Source organism: Thalassophryne amazonica, chromosome 10, assembly GCF_902500255.1.
Source record: "Thalassophryne amazonica chromosome 10, fThaAma1.1, whole genome shotgun sequence".
Lineage (NCBI taxonomy): Eukaryota > Metazoa > Chordata > Actinopteri > Batrachoidiformes > Batrachoididae > Thalassophryne > Thalassophryne amazonica.
In genome coordinates, this window is record NC_047112.1 from 89,763,465 (window position 1) to 89,786,767 (window position 23,303).

At 43.4% G+C, this 23,303-nt stretch overlaps 1 protein-coding gene across 2 annotated transcripts in view; it reads right to left on the minus strand.

Moving 5' to 3' along the window:
• LOC117519166 (protein-glutamine gamma-glutamyltransferase K-like) overlaps window positions 1-11,176 on the minus strand; it is a 61,811-nt gene extending 50,635 nt beyond the window's left edge. For both annotated transcript variants that reach the window (XM_034180477.1, XM_034180476.1), the window contains exons 1-3: window positions 10,990-11,176; window positions 10,622-10,887; window positions 10,353-10,541 (exon numbers count right to left, since the gene is read on the minus strand). In XM_034180477.1, coding sequence (XP_034036368.1) covers window positions 10,353-10,541; window positions 10,622-10,886 — 454 coding nt within the window. In that variant the 5' untranslated portion in view covers window position 10,887; window positions 10,990-11,176. The remainder of the gene's footprint in view (window positions 1-10,352; window positions 10,542-10,621; window positions 10,888-10,989) is intronic.
• Window positions 11,177-23,303: the final 12,127 nt, after the last annotated feature.

The window sequence follows — 23,303 nt, forward strand, 5'->3', positions numbered from 1 at the left end:
GGTGTGCCTTAGACGGTCCACAATAAAAGGCACTGTGAAAGGTGCAGTTTTGTTTATTGGGGGGGGATACCAGTCAGTATCTGGTGTGACCACCATTTGCCTCATGCAGTGCAACACATCTCCTTCGCATAGAGTTGATCAGGTTGTCAATTGTGGCCTGTGGAATGTTGGTCCACTCCTCTTCAATGGCTGTGCGAAGTTGCTGGATATTGGCAGGAACTGGTACACGCTGTCGTATACGCCGGTCCAGAGCATCCCGAACATGCTCAATGGGTGACATGTCCGGTGAGTATGCCGGCCATGCAAGAACTGGGACATTTTCAGCTTCCAAGAATTGTGTACAGATCCTTGCAACATGGGGCCGTGCATTATCCTGCTGCAACATGAGGTGATGTTCTTGGATGGCACAACAATGGGCCTCAGGATCTCGTCACGGTATCTCTGTGCATTCAAAATGCCATCAATAAAATGCACCTGTGTTCTTCATCCATAACAGACGCCTGCCCATACCATAACCCCACCGCCACCATGAGCCACTCGATCCACAACATTGACATCAGAAAACAGCTCACCCACACGACGCCACACACGCTGTCTGCCATCTGCCCTGAACAGTGTGAACCGGGATTCATCCGTGAAGAGAACACCTCTCCAACGTGCCAAACTCCAGCGAATGTGAGCATTTGCCCACTCAAGTCGGTTACGACGACAAACTGGAGTCAGGTCGAGACCCCGATGAGGACGACGAGCATGCAGATGAGCTTCCCTGAGATGGTTTCTGACAGTTTGTGCAGAAATTCTTTGGTTATGCAAACCGATTGTTTCAGCAGCTGTCCGAGTGGCTGGTCTCAGACGATCTTGGAGGTGAACATGCTGGATGTGGAGGTCCTGGGCTGGTGTGGTTACACGTGGTCTGCGGTTGTGAGGCTGGTTGGATGTACTGCCAAATTCTCTGAAACGCCTTTGGAGATGGCTTATGGTAGAGAAATGAACATTCAATACACGAGCAACAGCTCTGGTTGACATTCCTGCTGTCAGCATGCCAATTGCACGCTCCCTCAAATCTTGCGACATCTGTGGCATTGTGCTGTGTGATAAAACTGCACCTTTCAGAGTGGCCTTTTATTGTGGGCAGTCTAAGGCACACCTGTGCACTAATCATGGTGTCTAATCAGCATCTTGATATGGCACACCTGTGAGGTGGGATGGATTATCTCAGCAAAGGAGAAGTGCTCACTATCACAGATTTAGACTGGTTTGTGAACAATATTGAGGGAAATGGTGATATTGTGTATGTGGAAAAAGTTTTAGATCTTTGAGTTCATCTCATACAAAATGGGAGCAAAACCAAAAGTGTTGCGTTTATATTTTTGTTGAGTGTAGTTGCTGTCTGAACCTGGTGTATTCTGGAATAGAAATCTGTATTTCTATCCCAGAATTTCATGTTCATGCAGCATCTGCAGCTGTCTGTGTCTCAGATGTTCAACTCAAATACCCCCCCCCCCCCCCCCCCCTGCTCACTCACTCACACCTGCGCGACAAACTCTGAAAACATGCTCTCAGTTTGTGTGGGTTTGTCACTCATACGAGGGCTGTCAATAAAGTAACGGTCCTTTTTATTTTTTTCAAAAGCTATATGGGACGCAGCCGACGCGGTGCGGCGGCACAGGAAAAACACCTCCGTGTTGATAACCATTTGTAAAATCCAGGTGGCTTTTGATGGCTTTCAGTGGAGTGAGTATATGAGAAATTGTTTAACAGCAGGACATGTTCCAACTTGTCCTTAAGGCTTCCAATGGAGGTGTTTTTCCTGTGGCGGAGCGTCGCGGCGGCTGCGAGCCGACGCGCGGACCCGTCCGCACGTCTTTCATTAAAAAAATCTCCTTTAACAGTGGAATATCTGGATAAAATGCTGAAACCGACTTCTTCTGAAACTTCTCTGTTCTCTCACGACGTCCTGGATCAATAGAGCCTGAAATGTGGAGGTTTTCAGCTTGAACAGGCTGACGACGCTGCCTGAGAGCGCTGAGCGACGTCTCGCACCGTGAAAAGTCCTTAAAGCGACAGAATCACCTCAAAATCTCTCATCAGCCGTTAAAATTTTCACTGAAAACCAGCTTAATTTTTCGAACCGTGTCCACTTCGATGTGTCTCACAGGTTTAGAAAAAATTTTGATCAAACAAAGCGCCAGTCTCTCAGCAACTTCTCAGACAAAGGAATTCCGACGAGGGGCTGCACGACTCCTCCCACAAGGAGTGCTCACAGGCGAATGACGTCACCGACAGGCGTGGAAAAACTCACGCATGCGCACGAGGGTTCAAGCATGTCTGACGTAAAAACATATGAATGAAATCCATATAGTTTTTGAAAAAAAATAAAAAGGACCGTTACTTTATTGACAGCCCTTGTATATATGTCAAAATAGAGTCTGCGGTTTGGTAGAATTGGAGATCGTCATCAACGGAAACTCTACCAGTAGAGACTCCGATTGGAGTCTCTACTGGTAGAGTCTCCTATTCTACCAGATTGCCATTTCTACTTTGACATATACACACACACACCTGTTTTCTTGGACACTTGAGTTAGTGACAGACATGTTAAATGTTAACATTGTTGTCGGATTTTATTTGTTTTTGTAGGACAGTCTTGCTGTTCCTCCAGACGGATGATGCTGAGTATGGATCAAGTCATCCTGAACGAGAACATCTCATCCTTCATCACATCCTTATGCATGATGTTTGGCAGCTACTACTACTTTAACATCCATTATCCGTCTTCACTTGCATCCACCCTGGAATTTCTACAGAGGTAAAGTTTTTTTTTTTTTTTTTTTTTTAGCAATTTTAAATTAGTCAAGATAACTGAAATAATGTATCAATTAACATAAATGGCTGCAGTCAGGAAATAAGTATTTGATCCACTGTCAATTTTACAAGTTTTCCCACCGACAAAGAATGGAGAGGTCTGTAATTTTTATTGTAGGTACACATCAACTGTGTGAGATGGAAGCTAAAAAAATAAATAAAATTCAGACAATCACATTGTGTGATTTTATATAATTAATTTGCATTTTATTGCATGGAATAAGTATTTGATACAACAGAAAAACAGACCTTAATATTTGGTACAGAAACCTTTGTTTGAGGTCAGATGTTTCCTGTAGTTATTCTTCTCCAAGTTTGCACACTGCAGCAGGGATTTTGGTTGGCTTGGCCACTCCAAGAATTTGACATGCTTCTTACGGAGCCCCTCCTTAGTTGCTCTGGCTGTGTGTTTGGGGTCATTGTCATGCTGGAAGACCCAGCCATGACCCATCTTTAATGCTGTTACTGAGGGAAGGAGGTTGTTTGCCAAAATCTCACAATACATGACCCCATCCATCCTTGCTTCAATACGGTGCAGTCGTCCTGTCCCCTTTGCAGAAGAGCACCCCCAGAGTATGATGTTTCCACCCCCATGCTTCACAGTTGAAACGGTGTTCTTGGGGTTGTTCTCATCCTCCAAACACGGCAAGTGGAGTTGACACCAAAAGCTCTATTTTGATCTCATATGACCACATGACCTTCTCCCATGCCTCCTCTGGATCATCCAGATGGTCACTGGTGAACTTCAAATGGGCCTGGACATGTGCTGGCTTGAGCAGGGGGACCTTGCTGCCCTGCAGGATTTTAAACCATGACGGCATCGTGTGTTACTCGTGTAATCTTTGTGACTGTGGTCCCAGCTCTCTTCAGGTCATTGACCGGGTCCTCCTGTGTTGTTCTGGGCTTTCTCAGAATCATCCTTACCCCACAAAGTGAGATCTTGCATGGAATCCCAGACCGATGGTTGATAGCTTGGAGTGTGATTGACTGAGTGTGTGGACAGGTGTCTTTTTATACATGTAACAAGTTCAAACAGGTGCAATTAATACAAATCATACAATGTGATTTTCTGTTTTTTAGATTCTGTCTCTCACAGTTGAAGTATACCTACAATAAAAAGAACAGACCTGTACATTCTTTGTCGGTGAGAAAACTTACAAAATCGATAGTGGATGAAATACTTATTTCCCCCACTGTATGAATGCACAAAAATAGTGCAAAAATAACTTATGGCTTACTGAAATTGGGTCATTTAAATTGTAAATTGGACTTAAATTGGACTTATTCAGCATGAGCCACCTCTATGTAAAGGAGTGAGGAAGATTTGATACAGCATAATGCGAATAGCGCCCCAACAGCTAATGCTAACTCAACAATACACCTTTATGGAAGTTTTGATTTTACTAAGGTAATCTGTTAGGTTAGCGTTAGCTGGCTGGCATACATTCATTGTTTGCTGTACCAAATTATGTTGTTCCTTTACCTATCAATGGCTCATGTAGCCCTAAACAACAGGGCTATGGGCTGAATAATGACAGTTAAGCCCCAGTAACACGCACTAACGAAGGACACTGAAGCCAAAACGAAACAAGAAGTGTGGACTTGTGTTGAATTTCGGAGACATCGTTTAATCGTCTTTGATCAACTACTGTAACTATTTACGCATGCTCACATGCCATTTGTGGTTGACGAGGCTGTGCACACAGACACAAAGGGTTGTCAAGACAGCCAGAACTCGTGCCTGCAGGTGCTGTGGACATTGCAGACTGGCTGCAGACTTGATCACATCCTGGCGCTCGGTCTGATACCCTCTGTCAAGTCACATCATGAATGTTTCATTTTGATTTTGTTTAAAGCGTCATGGTTGCCATTTGCTTTGTTTTTCTTTTGTTAGTTTCGGTTTTGTTTCGTTCTTTTACGTGCTCTGGATGAGCAGGCTTTTCGGTGATGGGAGAAGTGTCGGCTCATTCGTCCACTTTTTCTGGACGATTTGTGACTTTGTGACTTTTTCCTTTGTTCAGCTAGCATCGTATGTCGTATGACCGGGCCTTTAGACTTAAATGAATGGAAAACTGTAACCCATATTCTGACCTGTTTGACTTTAATTTGAACTGATTTAACTTATAGAGATGGTTGTTTCATGTATTAATAAAATAGGCTGTGTTTCTTCTCTTTTACGTTTCCCTAGATGTTTCTTCTCTATTAATCCAGAGAAGGGGACGACAGTGGAATGAACAAAAGCACAGTTGCATGTTAATCCAAGAGTCCTTACCTTGATTCAGGGCCTCTCCGATCATGAATAGCGAGCCGTTTAAAAAGGTACTTGTGCAAGCTGTCCTTGATTTTTCGACTGACTTGACTAACAAAACTAATAGAAGTGTTTTTCCTCTCTTCTCTATTCCCCTAGGTGTTTGTTCAATTGAGTGACTGCGACAGTGAACGCCCATATTGCCTTTGTTCCTATAGGCCATACAGGTCACATTTGTTCATGCTTGTTCACACATTCGTTTTCTGTTTTTTCCTCATTAACAGTTTGTTACAGCTTTAGATGGAATTTTGAAAGGGCTGCTATTTCTTCCTGCAAAAACATTCTGTTGTTTTTACGGAAAAAACTGGCAGCTGTGGTTACAGAACAATACTGTAAAAAAAAAAAAAAAAAATCAAACTGTAAACATATTTACAACGTAACATGTAGATTTAACATTTTAAACATGTGAATTCAACATTGGATTTCAGTGATATTTATATCATGTTGCACTAAATGAACAAGTTTGCTGAATAAATTTACATTTTAAACAACTATCACTGAAATCCAATGTTGAATTCACATGTTTAAAATGTTAAATATACGTGTTACGTTGTAAATGTGTTTACGGTTTGATGTTTGTTTGTTTTTTTACAGTATTGTTCTGGTAACCACAGCTGCCAGTTTTTTTTGTAAAAACAACAGATTTTTTTTTTTTTTTTTACAGTGTAGAAAAGTGTTTGAAAGACTTTGTGAGAAGGGATGATTTTGGTGCAGGGTTATAAGATCGAGTCAGTCCAGTGTCACACATCCCAACCTTACAAATGTTTGGAGAGTCCATTCTTTTTAAAAATGGAAAATTAAGGCAACGTTTGATTCTGTAAAGACATGTCTATGGCCAAATTCACTATAGTTGTAACATAAGAAAATGCCGAAAAAGTGAAGCACTGTGAATACGTCCGAGATGCACTGTATCTCATGCTCACAGGGCAACTTCACTCCCACATCCGTTGGGACAGGGTGTTGGGTGCACTATTATTGGGGACTGTAGACAAGCCATTACCCCTGACAAGTCATTACTTCCCTGCTGGGGCAGCTTGCTCTGTGGTGCTTGGTGCAGGGTCCTGCATAGCCATGGTGGTGCATCCCATTTCAAGAGCCACGTGGAAGTGATGTGACTCTTCATGAACATCCACATTATTGCACATCTCTCTCTATCATTCACATCTGGCACACAGAATAAGTTTCCCGTAGTACTATTTTCATTCAGCAGAGGGTGTAATGTAGACTTAATCAGAGTATTTCATGTCAACACCTCTGTTTCAGGCAGACGAGAAAAACGAATGATGGATTGTGAAAAATTTCCCCAAAGAGCACATTAAGCACTGAAGATGATTTAATTTAAGGAATAATAGCAGAAATATTGATGTGGTTGAGTCTTTATGTCATGGTGCAGGTCCCTGTGGCTCAACCTATTGCAGGCCCTGCCCACTAGATCCACTGCAGGGCTCAGTGGTGACAGTGTTTAAAATTGCCTCTAATTTTCAAATCAACATGGAAAAAAAAAAAAAAATCAACCAAGATAGCAAGAAAAGTTCTCCTGCATGAAACACAGAAGTAGACATTGTGATGTACCAGTTAAGTAGAAATTGTCCAACCCTAGTGGAAAATATTCATACCATTTTTTGTGTAGCCCAGTCTGGAGTTGTAAAAGATACATTGACAAGAAGCAGCTTACTTCATAAAATCGTTTCATTATTTCATTAACCATATGGATCATGGTTTGTGTTCTGATCATATTTCTAGTGTCTCTAATTTGCTATTCTGGTTAACATAGTTCCATTGAATGCTCTTTTGTGTTGCTTTTATTCTGAATCATCTGTATGGCTGTCCAGATTATTCTATCTCCTAGTCCAGTGGTCACCAACCATTTTAAGCCAAAGATCCCCGAGCTCTGCCCGAGAAGAAGACAAGATCTACCAACCGTACTGTAAGCAAAAATACACAAGAACAATAATATTCCAAAAGGAAAATTCTTTATTTTAACAGTATTTGAGAATATTATTTGAATACAGATTCAATAAATATATATAATAATAATATAATAATAATATAAATTCACTGAATTGAGAACTGTTTTCTGTTTTTGGTATATGTTTGTGTAATATTTATAAAGATTTAACAAGCTTTATATTTTATACTACTTATAAAGTGCAACTGCAAAAAGGATCTTCTTCAGTGCAAATCATGCACACATAGTGCAAACAAGATTTGCGCAAACAAGACAAAAACTTTCAAACATCTTAGTAAGTCAGTGTGATGGCTAAGACTGAACCTCCTCTGATAGTCACTTTATACAAGTAGTTTGGTCTATAGTTGCTGACTGCAAGTCTGAGACAGTCAGTGAGATGATTATCAGTCAGGCAGTTCCTGTACTTGGATTTTATTCATTATTTATTATTATTTATTATTATTATTATTATTTATTATATTTATCATTATTATTTTCATTTGTGAAAATGCCATCTCACACAGATAAGTCGACCCAAAATATGCATTTACTCTGAGACCACATTTAGTAAGGAGGAGAAACCTTTCTCTGCTCACAAGTCCCCAAAAGTCACTGTCTCTTGACCTGCATTTAAGATCAATGTCATTCTGCAAGTCAGTTATTTCCATATCAACCCCACTTGGCAAAGAGAAGACATGCTGAATTTGGTAGCTATCTGTTCTATATCAATGGACATGAACGGGTTTGACACAAATGCAGCAATATCTTCAGTTAACCTTAACTCACCAAAACGCCTGCAGAATTCAGTACCAAGTTTCTCCAGGTGTGGGCAATACAACTCTGGATGAAAAGTACGTTTGTTTTGATTGTCCGTGACATTTTATCCAGGTTGGGAAAGTGTGTTAAGTGTGTTGCCCAAACATCCAGCTTGGCTTTGAAGGCATTCACTGAGCTAACCATGTGACACAGGTGTCTGTCTTTTCCCTGTAGCTCCAGATTTAATGTGTTCAGTTTGGCAGTTAAGTCAGTCAAAAATCCTAGGTCCAGAAGCCACGAATCATCAGACAATTCCTCGTACTACTCATTTCTTGCGGATAAGAAAGCTTTATCTGAGGCAGCAAATCTAGAAACCGCTGCAGCACTTTGCCCGACTCAGCCAGAGGACATTTGCTTAAAGAAGCAGGTCCCGAGCTGGCGTCGAGCTCATCTAGTAACGCCTTGAGTGAGCGGTGCTGTAGTGCTTAGCGCGGATTGAGTTGACAACTCTGACCACCAGATTCATGACATGAGAAAAGTCCACAGCCTTTCCAGCCAAGGCCTGCTGGTGGATAACACAGTGATAATTCACAAAGTCGGGAAAGTCTGGATGCAACAAAACCATTGTGCACCGCTGGGCCCCCATCAGTCGTAATTGCCATGAGATTATGAATGGGAATGTTACTCTCCGTAATATATTTTTTAAACTCATGGTAAATGTCCTCACCTCTTGTTCTCTCCTTTAAGTGCCAAACTGTGAGAAAGTTTGTGGTACAATCTGTAATATCCACAGATTCGTCAAACTGCAGGGCGAAATATTCACATCCCGACAAGTCCATTAACACTTGTCGATCCAAGTCCCGGGATAGTGCTTCACTGTCGTGGGTCCCAGTGGTACTGCTCTCAGGGCACTTTTGATATCGTCTTGGTTTTTGAAGTCATTAATATAGTTTCTGCTGTAGCGAGCATGGTTTCTTTAAATGAATCACCGTCTGTAAACTGCTTTTTGTGTTTAGCTAAGATATGACGCACACGAAACAAAGCTTCTGTGGCAGCCTTGTGTTGAGTTGAAGGTTGGTGAAAAACAACTGCTGGGCTTTCAATGCTGTTTTCAGTTCGCCAACCTTTTTAGACGAATAAAGCTCTTGGCGGGTAGCTGTCTTTAAACTTCGGGTGGTTGGTTTTGTGGTGCCGCTGCAGGTTCCCTCATTTAGAAAGCGCCTGCGGTTGGTGGCATAACATGCAAACACACTTGTTCTTCACCATGGTAAAAATAAATTCCTCCTCCCATTCTGGATGAAAATCGTAGGTCTTTGACTTTTTTTGCGAGGTATCTGCCATTGCAGGTACAATTTCAGCGGGGCTTTAACTTATTCTTCTTCGCTCTTTTTTGGACTTGATGAACACATACAGCGCCACTCGGTCATTGCACCCATATGGTGGTTGATCTTGGAACTACAGCAGGGACCACATTCCCATTCAGTGAATGAAAACTATGTTTATAGATCTATATATGTCGCGGCAGCTTCAACCAAATTGGTTGAGACTTATGAGATCCACTAGGAAGGGCTTATAGATCTACCTGTCAATCGCGATCAACGGGTTGGCGACCACTGTCCTAGTCACTTCTCTTCTGCGATGCTTGTATTCTGAATCTGTTCGTTGTGCTTTTACTTAGCTTTACCTCCTGCCAAAAGGCACTCTGGTTTTTGGTATCACATGCACGCTCATTTCCTTGTTCATTGAGTCACGCACAATATAACCATTCCTTCCAGTATCAGATTGTCTTGCTCCCATGCTTGCTCTCTTGCATCGCTTCTTTGTGTTTGATTTCCTACACTGCCTTACATTTTTTTCTGAGCCTAGCCTGACAACTATTAGATTGTTCACCTGATATGTTTGAAAACTGTGCTCTGACCCACAGCCTGTTACTCTTATTCGCCAAACTGTCGAATCCCTCTCAGACACTGTTGCCATACAGACTGCCTTCCTGTTGTCAGAACTTCTGATCATGTCCATGGTTTATGCAGTTACTTCTTCATGTGTATTCTGAGTCTCCTATGTTGGCTGCAAATAAACACTGTTTGCATTTTACAGTGTGGTTCTCTGCTCAGGGGTCCCCAGTTGTGCTCACAGCATTACAACATGGAGTACACTTGTGGTGTGCATTGTTTTTGTCTAAACCTGATTTATGATATACAGTCTCTACAAGTGTATATTCAACTTTTCCCATGGTTATAAACAAATAAATGAAAATCACAATATATTGTAATATCAAATTACAGCACTGGTAGAATCACATCCTACGTATGAAATCAGCACAGACATACTGTATCATGATATTATTAGGTGATAGTATTAGTTTTTAAAAATAAATTATCAAACCAGTCACTGACAGTTATAAACATCTGCAAGTGTTTTGGAATATAGAGTATACCTGTGCTGTTCAAATTGATTTCTGTTGAGAGCCCTCACCTGTTTGAAGTTCGAGGTGAAGTTTGTCTGTGCTGGGATCAAAAGCTCGAGACAGGGTGACCCACATGTGAAAATTCTGACCTCTACGGATGATAAAGTCATCACTTTGGTAGAGGTTTGTGTGGTGTTCCAGTCGGTTCTGCTCTGCTTGGCTTTTCATCAGATCTATCGATTGTACTTTCAGAAGTTCTGTGAATACAAATGAGGACTCTGTGATATGGTTGACAACTATTTGATAAATGATAGTTATGAAATCTGTTGTCCATTACCATCAAGGTCACTGTCGGTGGTCCCAGGCTTCTCATCAGGTTTCGTGTCATCCTTCTCAGTGTCATCGATCGTTGTGACCAAAGTATCGGCATCTGACGCGGGAAAGCAGCAAGGGCAGTTACGACGCAGCCACCGCCAACATACACCTTCTTCAGTTTTACTTTCTTTTTCTGGTTCTTCTTTGTCTTCCTCTGTAGATCCAAGAATCTCTGGAAATCGACCCACTGTGGATCGCTCTCTAACTGACCTTCGCTCTTCAGACATTCTGAGGAAAAGGCAGCAAACATTTTGTGACTTAAAGGATCATTTCACTTTTTTCACAACCTTATTCATATTAAAACATTGTTAGCAATCATTTTTTTTATACCTGCTTACTCCAATCAACTGTCATGGGGGGTGGAGCCTATCCCGGCAGTCATAGGGTGAGAGGCAGGGTTCACCTGGGACAGGATGGCAGTCTATTGCATGGCAACACTTAGATAAACACACTCACACCTACAGTCATTTTAAAGTCTGCAATTCACCTAACCTGCATGTCTTTGGAATTGGGAGGAAGCTGGAGCACCCGGAGGGAACCCACATGGAGATTAATCAAAACAAATCGGTATCTAGATTACAAACGTGCATGATGTGAGTACATCGATTCATTCAGTGTGCATCGATTCAATTGACGAATTGAATTGTGTTGCACCGCTCGCCGCCTGCTTGCTTCGTTTTTTTCTGATGCACAGTGAATGCACCACGGACGGTTCGGGACAGCCATTGTTTTGAGGGTGTTTATTGAGAAAAGGATTATTTCTCTATGTTGATTGCAGACTGCAGCAGGTCTGCCGTCTGCTTGAAGCTTGAAGCAATGAAGCAGGGCTTCGACCCGCTGTTCGCTGGCTCTCTGCTTCGCCGGTTTTTTCAGAAGCGGCAGGTCCACTGGCGTGGAGCACCAACCAATGCATAAACTGAAGTTAAAGGTAAAGGAAATAATAACAGTAATAATAATAATATAATAACAGTAATAATAATAATATCCTCTGTCTTGTGGGACTAAGTGCACAGCTCCAAAAGCCGTGCAGATTTTTGGTTGGAATTAATAACTTCAGCGTGAATTGCCATTTTAAATCAAATGACACCTCTTTCTAACCATTGTAATCAAACAATAAACTACAACCAACCAAACCCAGGGTTTTTCCCCCCCAAATGAAATATCCTGCCTTTTTTATGAATTACATCCTGACATACAGTGCAGCTGGCTGCAGCGCTTAGCTCAGAGTCTATGGAGTTACATTTGTGTCATTAATATCTAAAAGAAAAGGCTTTTTGACAAAAACTACAGATATTGTTCATTTCTATTTATGTCCAGAGATCTAGGATGCACTATGTACATCAACGATCCAGTGACCATGTAAGATTTTATTGATATTATTTATGTCCAGAGATCAAGGATCCAGTGACCAATTCATATTTATTTACTTTAAGACTCAATAAAATGTTGCTGACATAGAAAACCCGTAAAGCCTATTTCTAGTACACAGAAAATTCAAAAGAGGTATTGATATGGGAATCAATAAAGAATCGATAATAAGCAGAATCGATAATAACATCGATATCGATAAAATCCATCCCTAATTGTATCGCACCAAATTGCATTGTATTGCATAGTGAGGAACTGAATTGCTATCAAATACATATCAAATCACATCGAATTGGGAACAGGGGGTGACTCGTATTGGATTGTATCGTCAGTATCGTCATGTATCGCTATATGAACTGTATCGCTGGTAGTGTATGGAGGGTGCGTATCAAATCCTTGTCAGAGATGAGATTCACATGTCTAGAACCCACGCAAACACGGGGAGAACATGCGGTGGCCGCTGTGTTACGCTATGTGCATTTGGCGAACAACTGCAGAAGCTCAACGTCGGTGTGAAGAAGCTCACGTCACCGTGGCACTGAATGAGATCCGCCGCTACCAGAAACCACTGTTACAGAATTTATTTATTTTATTGGCAATAAAATTATATAAGAATACATAAAAATACCGCTGAGGATAACACAAGAACGCTTCCAATATGGATGCTTATTTGGGTGATTGTTAGAGTACGGGCACTTATTATGTCCTTTGATCATATTGTATGAAAAACAGAAAAAGGGGAATTTCACACTTTTATAGTTATCCTTTACAATGAAAGTGTGTTAAGAAATTTGTTCTAGTAGTCTATGATGACTTTTTCACCTTTTTTCAGCATCATTATATGCAAATATTGCCGTTTTGTGCTTGTCCCACACCCAGACTTTTGATCTTCAATGATAAAAATGAATGGTAAAGAAATGTTTTTCTAATGTTTAAAATATCTCTGAATAAAATATCAGTAAAATATCAAACATAATTGGGGTATTCAGTGTCTACAACTGTTGTGATTTTTTTAAACAAAATGTAGTTGCCCCCACACTATTGCCGTATTTTCCACCACAACACTGTAATGTCCCTTAAACAGTTTGTATGAAAGATTGTTTGGGTAGTTTCCTATGGAGATAAACAGTGACATCAGAGCACATGTATATAGCGCCAAATCACAACAAACAGTGTGCCCCAAGGCGCTTTATACTGTAAGGCAATGGTGGTGGGTGGAAATTACATTTACAAGGCCAATAGTGCCCGTAGTTAAAGAATCACCCATTTACATTGTGGTCCTCGAGGCACCGAGCTGCTGATCCACAAGCTGCCCTTCCAGCGCCTGGTGAGAAAAATCGCTCAGGACTTCAAGACTGACCTCTGCTTTCAGAGCTCTGCTGTGATGCTCTGCAGGAGGCCGGTGAGGGTTGACCTGGTCAGCAGCTTCCTAGTTCACATATCGCAGTGTGACACTGTCGGCCAGTTCGTTACATCACCACTAAATTCACTATCTGGTATAAGATACGGATCCACCGAACCAACTGCTACACATCTATCATGATAAATAGCTTTATCTCGAGGATTTAAAAGCATTGTAATAACTGTACATTCTCTCCATTTTTCTATCACGCGCCAGCCTCTATGTAATCCAGAATGGAGACGGCACCTGTCCTGCAGCAAATCGTCACGTGATTGAAAACCCTCTATAATATATGACAAAGAGGATTTATTTACACACAAACAAAAGAGTTTTGCACAGGGGTGTCGGACTGTTGGGGTAAAGGGTACTATGTACCCAGGGCCCAGAGCATGGAAGGGGGCCCACAAAAAACTGGCATTAAATACATTTTTGTGTTGCATTTTATTAATGTCCATACAATTCATGTTGTAAAAGAATATAATTAGAATGCATGTATAAATGTTGCGAAACATAATTCTGCTCTAGCAATAATATTGAAAGATCTCCAAGGGCCCTTCCACCCCTGCACAGTTGTAAAATGGTTTAGTCCAGGCGCACAGGCGACACTCCCCCCCCCCCCCCGGGCTGTCATGCCCACCACTCAAAAAGAAAACCGAACAGACTGAAACAGAATGTGACTTTTTAACCTCTTAAAATACCTCTTAAAATATAATAGGTCAAGGTTATCCATCTTTGAACTTGTCCAAGGTCTGTGTCCCAAGAATGTTCCCTGTGAATTTGAAGAATGTGGCAGTAATAGGACTGGACTTATGCTGAGTACAGACAGACAGACAGACACAAAGCCTTCACAATACCCAATGGTTATATTTGATGGCTTTGGGTAAAAACAATCTCTTATTTCAGACATTTAATTATTGTTCCATTCATGGTATTTGAACAAACTGGTGAATAATTATGCTGCCTTCTACCACTGCAACACACGCAGACAGCTGTGTGCACACTGCTCACACACACATAATAAAACAGCATAGAGTGTTATATGGCTGGGGGGGCCTGGCTGCCGGTTTGTTTCTGTTTTTTGGTTTTCCTCCCAGGTGGCGTGCGTTTGGGACTGAGTGGCTGTGTTGCTGAGGCTGTCAGGACTTCACCCTGATCACCTGCGACTCGTCAGGACTCACAGCTGTGGTGCATCTGGATGGATTGGAACATGTTGGCATTTAAGACTGGAATGCACAGTGTGTATTTGCCAGAGACTCGACCTTGTGACCAGACGGGTGAGATCGTCGTCTCGGGAGCCATCTCATCAGCAGCGGATGCTGAGAACGTCCAGGTTTGATGCACAGTCTGTGAAAGAGGAGGGGGTGAGTCTCATGCTCGTCAGCACACTTCCTGAGGGTACGTTAGATTATTGTGACTAACAGTTATACAGTCAGTAAATGTGGTGTCCCTCACACCTTATTGTATTGAGCTGTTTGTTAGTCATGTATCAGCTTCCACTGCAGTGGAGTTTTGTGAACGGGATGTTCCATGCCTGCAGGTTGGGAAGCTGATCAGTAATCAAGCCAGGAAGTGTTTGCTGTTTGTACACCTTAAGTGTTCTGTGTGTAGAGTGTGGACTCACATAATGGTTCCTTCTTTCACAGACTCGGTTGTTGCGACCACCTGGGGGGTGTCGGCGGGGGTCCTTGGGTCCGAAACAGCTTCTGGCTCCGGACCGTTAGCGCTGCTGGGAGCGCACCACGCCAGGCCGCACCTTTTATTATATTATCACTGTTATGTATTAAATTCAGTTATCCTTTGAACCGTGCTCTGCTTATTTCATACTGGGTCCTTCAACGCTGGTCGGTTCTCCGAGCTGCGTCCGACACATAACAGTAGTCTCTGGCCAAACATCACGGACCCAGCGGTAGCAGAGACGGTAACCGGCGCCGGGAAGGCGGCAGCAGACGTTCAGTTGGTTAATCCGGATCAGTTTGTCGGGGCTCTCCGCCCGAGAGGTGCGTGTTTGAGACCCATTACTGGATACTGATTTGTGCTCTCTTGCAGCCGTGTTCCTGTGTTGTGCCTTATCCGTGGGTCATGGTGGAGTGTGACTGGCGACGGCTTCGCGTCACACTCCGACCGGATAAGAGGTGTAAACGGGAGCTGCAAGAGTGCGTTTGTAATGGGTTCACGCGCACCGGGCGGAGCTCTGTTAGCACGGGTCGCTGGCTTCCTGTGTTACAGTCGTAGCCCCGTTCCCCGGACAAAGGTAACTACTACTGCGTCTGTTGTTTCAGCTCCGGCGTTATTTAGTTGAGCCCATTTTGGTTGTGTGTTGCACTCAGCTGCGCACATAAAAGCAGCTCGTTTGTTTTTTCTGTCGCCAAAGGGGTTTTTTTGTTTTTAGCACTCTGGCTCCCCCTTGTGGTGACTGAATCACGTTACCGTCAAGCTCTTGAGTAGGAACAGGTGTGTTCCATGTGGTTGAGCTTGACGGTATAAACTCACTGATTTGTTTTGTGTTAGTTCATTTTGGTGTGGGTGGTTTTGTGGTGGGATTTTATTTTTTTTTTGTTGTCCACTATTTGTCTGGGGTTGTGACCCTGCAGCCTGTTTGACAACGAACAAAAACAAAAAAAAACAAAAAACAAAAAAACAACAAAAAAAAAGGACCCAACCAACTGTGTGTTGGTCTGTTTGTTTTTTCTTTTATTTCTTTTTGTTTCACATCCCCCGGGGTTAGATGGAACGGTCCCCTGGGGGGTGATGGGTTGTTTTTTCTCTTTGTTTTTTGTTATACCCTCTCTTCTCCTCTGACTCCAGCCGGGTGTGCCGTAGTGTCGGCATTGCTGGAGGGGTGCAGTTAGGTTGTGCGGGGCGTTTCCCAGGTAGCCTCTGCACCCGGGAGGGGAGGGGGGGGTTTGGGGTGTCTTTTTGTTTTCCCCCCCCAGTTTCCCCGCCGCTCAGGGTTTGACTGTGGTGTCCTCTGGGGGGAAAGGGCGTTGGGTCCATCTAGCCGTGGACGGCCGGGGCTGGGTCCATGGGTCATGAGGGGAGGCGTCTCCTGGGGTTGACGAGTGGTCCTCTGGGAGCGCTGGTAGTCCCCGTGGGTGACGTTGGATCCCAGAGGGACCTCGGCCGTGGTTATTACTCCTGGAGCTGGCGGGTGGCCCTCTGGGGGGTGTTGGTCCCTACGTGTCATTTGGGGGGAGGAGGGGGGTGTTTTGGCATTTGTGTTTGTGAGCTCACGTTTGGGTTGTTTTTCTTTTCTCCCCTTCCCTAGGGTTTGATGGAACGGTCCTCTGGGGGGGGGGGTGTTTTAGTATTTTTGTTTGTAGGCTTGGGTTTGGGTTGTTTTTCCTTTCTCCCCTTCCCTGGGTTTGATGGGACGGTCCCCTGGGGAGGGGGGGTGTTTTGGTTGTTTTGTTTTATGACTAATCACACATGTTTGGATAAAGGCTGACCGCACAGGTGTAAGAACTCCTGGCCACACCTGTGCTAAGAGACTGTCAGAAACGAGGGCAAAGATGCAGCCAGTTCAACCAGTCTGTTGGAGGATGAACGCAGACGTGGTTTCCAGCCATGGTCCCTGGAGGGGGGGTTTCTCCTGGGCCAGGTGTGTGTGGTCGCCGGGAGGCTTCCCGTGAGGGTGGGGTACTGTTATATGGCTGGGGGGGCCTGGCTGCCGGTTTGTTTCTGTTTTTTGGTTTTCCTCCCAGGTGGCGTGCGTTTGGGACTGAGTGGCTGTGTTGCTGAGGCTGTCAGGACTTCACCCTGATCACCTGCGACTCGTCAGGACTCACAGCTGTGGTGCATCTGGATGGATTGGAACATGTTGGCATTTAAGACTGGAATGCACAGTGTGTATTTGCCAGAGACTCGACCTTGTGACCAGACGGGTGAGATCGTCGTCTCGGGAGCCATCTCATCAGCGGATGCTGAGAACGTCCAGGTTTGATGCACAGTCTGTGAAAGAGGAGGGGGTGAGGTCTCACGCTCGTCAGCACACTTCCTGAGGTACGTTAGATTTTGTGACTAACACTTATACAGTCAGTAAATGTGGTGTCCCTCACACCTTATTGTATTGAGCTGTTTGTTAGTCATGTATCAGCTTCCACTGCAGTGGAGTTTTGTGAACGGGATGTTCCATGCCTGCAGGTTGGGAAGCTGATCAGTAATCAAGCCAGGAAGTGTTTGCTGTTTGTACACCTTTAAGTGTTCTGTGTGTAGAGTGTGGACTCACATAATGGTTCCTTCTTTCACAGACTCGGTTGTTGCGGCCACCTGGGGGGTCGGCGGGGTCCTTGGGTCCGAAACAGCTTCTGGCTCCGGACCGTTAGCGCTGCTGGGAGCGCACCCCGCCAGGCCGCACCTTTTTATTATATATATCACTGTTATGTATTAAATTCAGTTATCCTTTGAACCGTGCTCTGCTTATTTCATACTGGGTCCTTCAAACGCTGGTCGGTTCTCCGAGCTGCGTCCGACACATAACATAGAGGAGGTTTTCAGCTGCATTCAATCCCATTTGGAGTAAATGGGATTGAATGTGGAACCGATAATGACTGTATTGGTAAAGGCCCTTTCACACATAACACAAAGTTGGGTGAATGAGGCCGAAACCTGAAAAATTCCAGATGTAGTCGGGAGGGACAGGCATTTGGACACTGGTGTATGGATGCTGCACAGTCTTGCGTTAACGGTTTCGTGCATGATCGTGTGCATGCGCAGGAACACAGTGTGACCACGGTGAGAGGTGTGATACCACATTGCACTGTCACAGCAGCGTAAGCAATTAAAAGTTGTCCAAATGTTCAGAAATCAAGAAAATATTTAAGGACAAAATAATGAGAGACCATAGAACATTATAAGAATGTTTAAATGTAAGACAGTCATGTTACTGGTAATGATGTTTAATTGATGCTTAATGACTTGATGCTGGGACAGCATCTGTGTTGGAATTGAGGAAACAAATGGATTTCTTTCTGTTTGTAAAAACCTAATTCTTGTTATAAAGAGCAGACAATACAAGAATGATCATCCTTCTGTTCCTTTTTGTTCATGAACTGTGCCCATGGAAGTAAACAAGGAATTAATGAAAGGTTTAATTTAATTTAAACTTTATTTAACTAGATTAGTCCCATTGAGATCGAGACCTCTTTTTCAAGGGAGACCTGGACAATTATAATATTTCCAATTCACCTAACCTGCATGTCTTTAAATGTGGGAAGAAACAATAGGAATCCCACGCAAACACACGTAGAACATGCAAACTCCACACAGAGGCCACAGGTGGGAATCAACCCCATGACCTTATTGCTGTGAGGCAACAGTGCTAACCACTAAGCCACCATGCTGCCAGGTAATGAAATTATAAGCATCCCTCGCTCCCTCACACATGCAGTGACCGGAGGTCAGGCCAGTGAAGTTCATGGCTGCTGTGGAGCACATGCCCGGAGCAGCTCTGCTTTGCGTTGCGCTGCAAACGCAGTCACTGGCCATGGTCAGCTCCCTCCCTGCTTGATTTCGTATGACATCCAACCTATAATGTGATTATTACATGCCAACCACTGCCCCCTGACAAACACATAACTGTAGTGGATGTGATCACGTGTGATCATGTCAATACGGATATTACATCACCGACAAGCAACATGCCCCCCTGTCTGGAGCAAAGCGGACACTGGTACACTGTCCACACTGGCAACATGATGTCATCACCTCGGTGAAGGAATGTGTCATTATCTGACAGTGTGCCACCCCTGTCACATGCATCGACTCGCAGTGGGCAGGCAGCACGCTGTGCACACCTGCACATCTCATATTACAGCTCTGCTGATCATGATGTCTCAAATACATTGTGCAACCCATGGGAGGCAATGACAATGTATGTGTCAAATCCATCATGGACATGACGGCCTGTCTAGGTGTGTGCGCTGTGCAATCACACTACATTTCAGTCACCGTTGGAGTTTTTGGCATCTCAGCCCTCGGCCGCACCTCTGCAGTGTTGGATGGGGGACACGACACACTCGCATGTGATTCATGGTGCTTGGGGTGGAACATGACACACTCACATGCCATGCATGGTGCTTGGGGGGGAACATGACACGCTCGCACACCATTTGTGGTGCTCGGGGGGGAGGCGTACACTAGAGCATGACACGGGAGTGGATTTTCACTCCAGTCCCATCCCGCTCCCAGATAAAAAAATCCCATCCTGTCCCAATCCTGGACTCGAGTAAAAAATAAATCCCATCCCGTCCCACTCCTGTAAAGATGACTCCCAATCCCATCCCGCTCCCCTCAAAATCAGTCCCACTCCCATCCCACTCCCGTATGTCTTCGTGGCTAGGATGCGGTTTGACATCTCCCAATTGTGGATGTAGTGCACGGTGACCATTATGTAATTCGTGTTGGTTCTCTCTTCTAACCACAGATCTGTGGTAAACGCATGGTCTCTGCTCTAAGCGATTTTGAGCGATTGGCGCATTTGTGGCGCGATATTGCATCGCATCACGTCGTGTTGCCCTCCTCCCCAAGTTGAAAAATCAACTTTTTCGTCTCGTCGCGCCGCCATGACCAATCAGGGACTGAATATGTAGTGACGTGGAGATGTCTGGAGTTTGACTAAAGATGTGAACATGTCCTGTATCTGGTAGCAGCCTGTGAGTAGGACTTATGTCTCTTTTGTCCTTTATTTCACAATTATGACAGAGTTTTTGGAGTGAGCAGCAGCACCACAGCAGCGGGGAGCGGAGTTTCTTTTTATTTTTATTTTACGTGCGCGCGTGAGCGAATCGTCCATGGAGATTATTTTACTTATTAACTACACAGATGTATAATAAAACAAATGGTTTCTAAACACAATTATGACAGTTTTTTGGGAAAGAGCGAGGAGCAGCCCTGGAGCAAGCAGTAGAGTTTATTTTTATTTTTATTTTACATACACGTGCGAGCGAATCGTCCATGGAGATTATTTTACTTATTAACTACACAGATTGTATAATAAAACAAATGGTGACTGGTTTCTAAACACAATTATGACAGAGTTTTTGGGGGAAGAGCGAGCAGCAGCAAGCAGCGGAGTTTCTTTTTTTTTTTTTAATTGTTTACAGGAGGTCCTCAAACTGGGTCCTGCAGAGGTGGAAGGACCACTGAAAGCGGCCGTCATCCAGACACAGCTCCTGCAGCAAATAATGATACTCCTTGTATTGGGAGCTTTCTACAACAACTCGCTCCGTGTGATCAAGGTCCGCCGTGTTAACTTGACTGACAACCGGAGCCGAGCGGAATGGAAGCTCCTCCTATTTGATGACGGTGCACCGGGCGAATTTTCGCAGCAAAAGCAGAGCGATACACCAGGCAAAGGAGGCGCGTCCATCGCCACGCGACCCCCGCGAATTTGTAGCGTCTGATCGCGCCTGGTGTGAACGCGGCATAACAATGGATGGGTGTAATTTTGGTTGTTTTAAATAGATGAAAATCATCATCTATTTTTGGCATTCCCGGTCCTGCCTGCTCCTGCCCGCGTCGCATTCATTTTTATTCCTGTCCCATCCCAATCACGGGATTGATAAAATTTTGGCTCCCATCCCACGGGAACCCTGCAGGAATCACGTGGCCCATGGGAATTCCCGAAAAATGTCATCCTCTAGCGTACACGCCACACTGACCGCCCTTTGAGCTGTCGCCACCTCGACCGCACTTCGACAGTGGTCCTGGGCACTAAATTCATGCTGGCTGCATGATGGGCATGCATTTTCTAAGTGTCTGGCGACTATGGCCGAGTGTGGGTTGAATGGGTGTTCCCCCCCCCCATTTGCCCTCATTCGGCCGCTGGTGTGATGGCTGGCTCCATCGCGACATTTGGCCAGGGTACAACATGGCTGATCATTTGGTGAAGCCTCTCAACCACGGACCGAATGGCCCGACCTGCGCACGACATGCTGTACGAATGTTGCGAGAATCAGTTGAGGAGATCACAAACGCCATAGATCATAAATTACATTCAGTTGGAATATTCACAGACCTTAAAAAAGCTTTCATCACAATCAATCATGATATTAATAAACTTGAAGGGTCTGGGATCAGGGGATTAGTGTTGCACTGGGTGAGAAGTTATTTGAGTAACAGAAAACAATTTTTGAAGTTGGGGGAATATACGTCATCATGCTTGGACATTGCTTGTGGTGTCCCACAGGGGTCAGTATTGGGTCTGAAACGCTTTTACTTTATATAAATGATATTTTTAATGTGTCCAAGATATTAAAATTAGTATTATTTGCAGATGACAAGTATTATTTGTTCTGGGGGGATTTTCAGAAACTATTAAGGAACATCACTACAGAAATGGGAAAGCTGAAAATGTGGTTTGACAGAAACAAATTATCATTAAATGAAATATGTAATTTGGCAATTGTAATAAAGACATACAAGTACAGTTACAAGTACAGGGGGTGGATACTGAAAGAGTATATGAAACTAAGTTTCTTGGGGTGACTGATGATAAAATAAACTGGAAGTCTCATATAAACATATACAGAGCAAACTGTCAAGAAGCATTTCAGTTCTGAACAAAGTTAAATACATTCTGGACCACAACTCACTCTGCATTCTCTACTGCTCACTGATCTTACCACATTTACACTATTGTGCAGAGGTCTGGGGCAATTTATAAATGCACAACAACCATTATTCATATTGCAGAAAAGAGCTATAAGAATAATTCATAATACTGGTTAGAGACCACACAAATTCACTATTCTTAAAATAAAAAATTTAAAATTTACCGATCTGGTTCATTTTCAAACAGTACAAATCGTGTATAAAGCAATAACAGTTTACTTCCTGGAAATATTAAAAACATGTTTTTTATAGAGTAGGGGACAATGTGAGGGGGGAGTTTAACTTAAAACATCAGTGGGCACGTACAACATTAAAAGGATTTTGTATTTCTGTTTGTGGAGGGAGGATGTGGAAAAGATTGGGGGTGGGGCTCAAACAATGTCCAAGCATGAACCAGTTTAAGCAGCGGTATAGGCACATGGTTTTTTCTAGGTATAGGGAGGAGGAAGGGTATTGAGGGTTAGGGTTTTTGTTGATCATTGTTTAGTTGTGTGCACTTTGTTTTTCTATCTTGTAAATATGTAGTATAAAATCACACGCATTGCATATGTATGTAGGTATGTATATATGTATGTGTAGGTGTATGTAGGTATATGTATATACGCGTATGTATGAATCTATGTATGTAGATAAAGATATGGTGTTCACTAGATATGTTTATGATTATGGGATTGGAGTTTGTGTTGTGTTAAATGTGTTTGTAGCATGGCCCACGCAGAGGGTCACCCCTTAGAGTCTGCTCTGCTTGAGGTTTCTTCCTCAGTACATCAGAGAGAGTTTTTCCTTACCACTGTCGCCTGTGTGCTTGCTTTGGGGGTTGGTAATGAGTATGTATGTATGTTTGTATATAAGGGGTGGGCGTTTATAAGCTTTGCTTCTGCTCACCTACTTTTGGTCACACATGTCAATTTATTTATTTTTTATTAATTTCAATTTATTAATTTATAAAGCGCCAACTCATGACAAAGTCAACCCAAGGCGCTTCACACAAGTCACAACAACACAATGAATCTAAAATCAAAATTAAAAGCAAGAAAAGCACAATAAAAAGAAAACACAGTAGAATAAAAAGAAATTACAAAGCAAACACAAACAGATTAAATTAGTGATAAGACAGTCTAAAAAGTGGGTCTTCAGTCTTGATTTAAAAGTCTCCACCGTGTCAGACTGCCGAATAACAGCAGGTAGATCGTTCCAAAGAGTCGGACCACGGTAGGAGAACTTGATTATCACTCATGGGCTCACAGTGTCTCTTACAGAAATA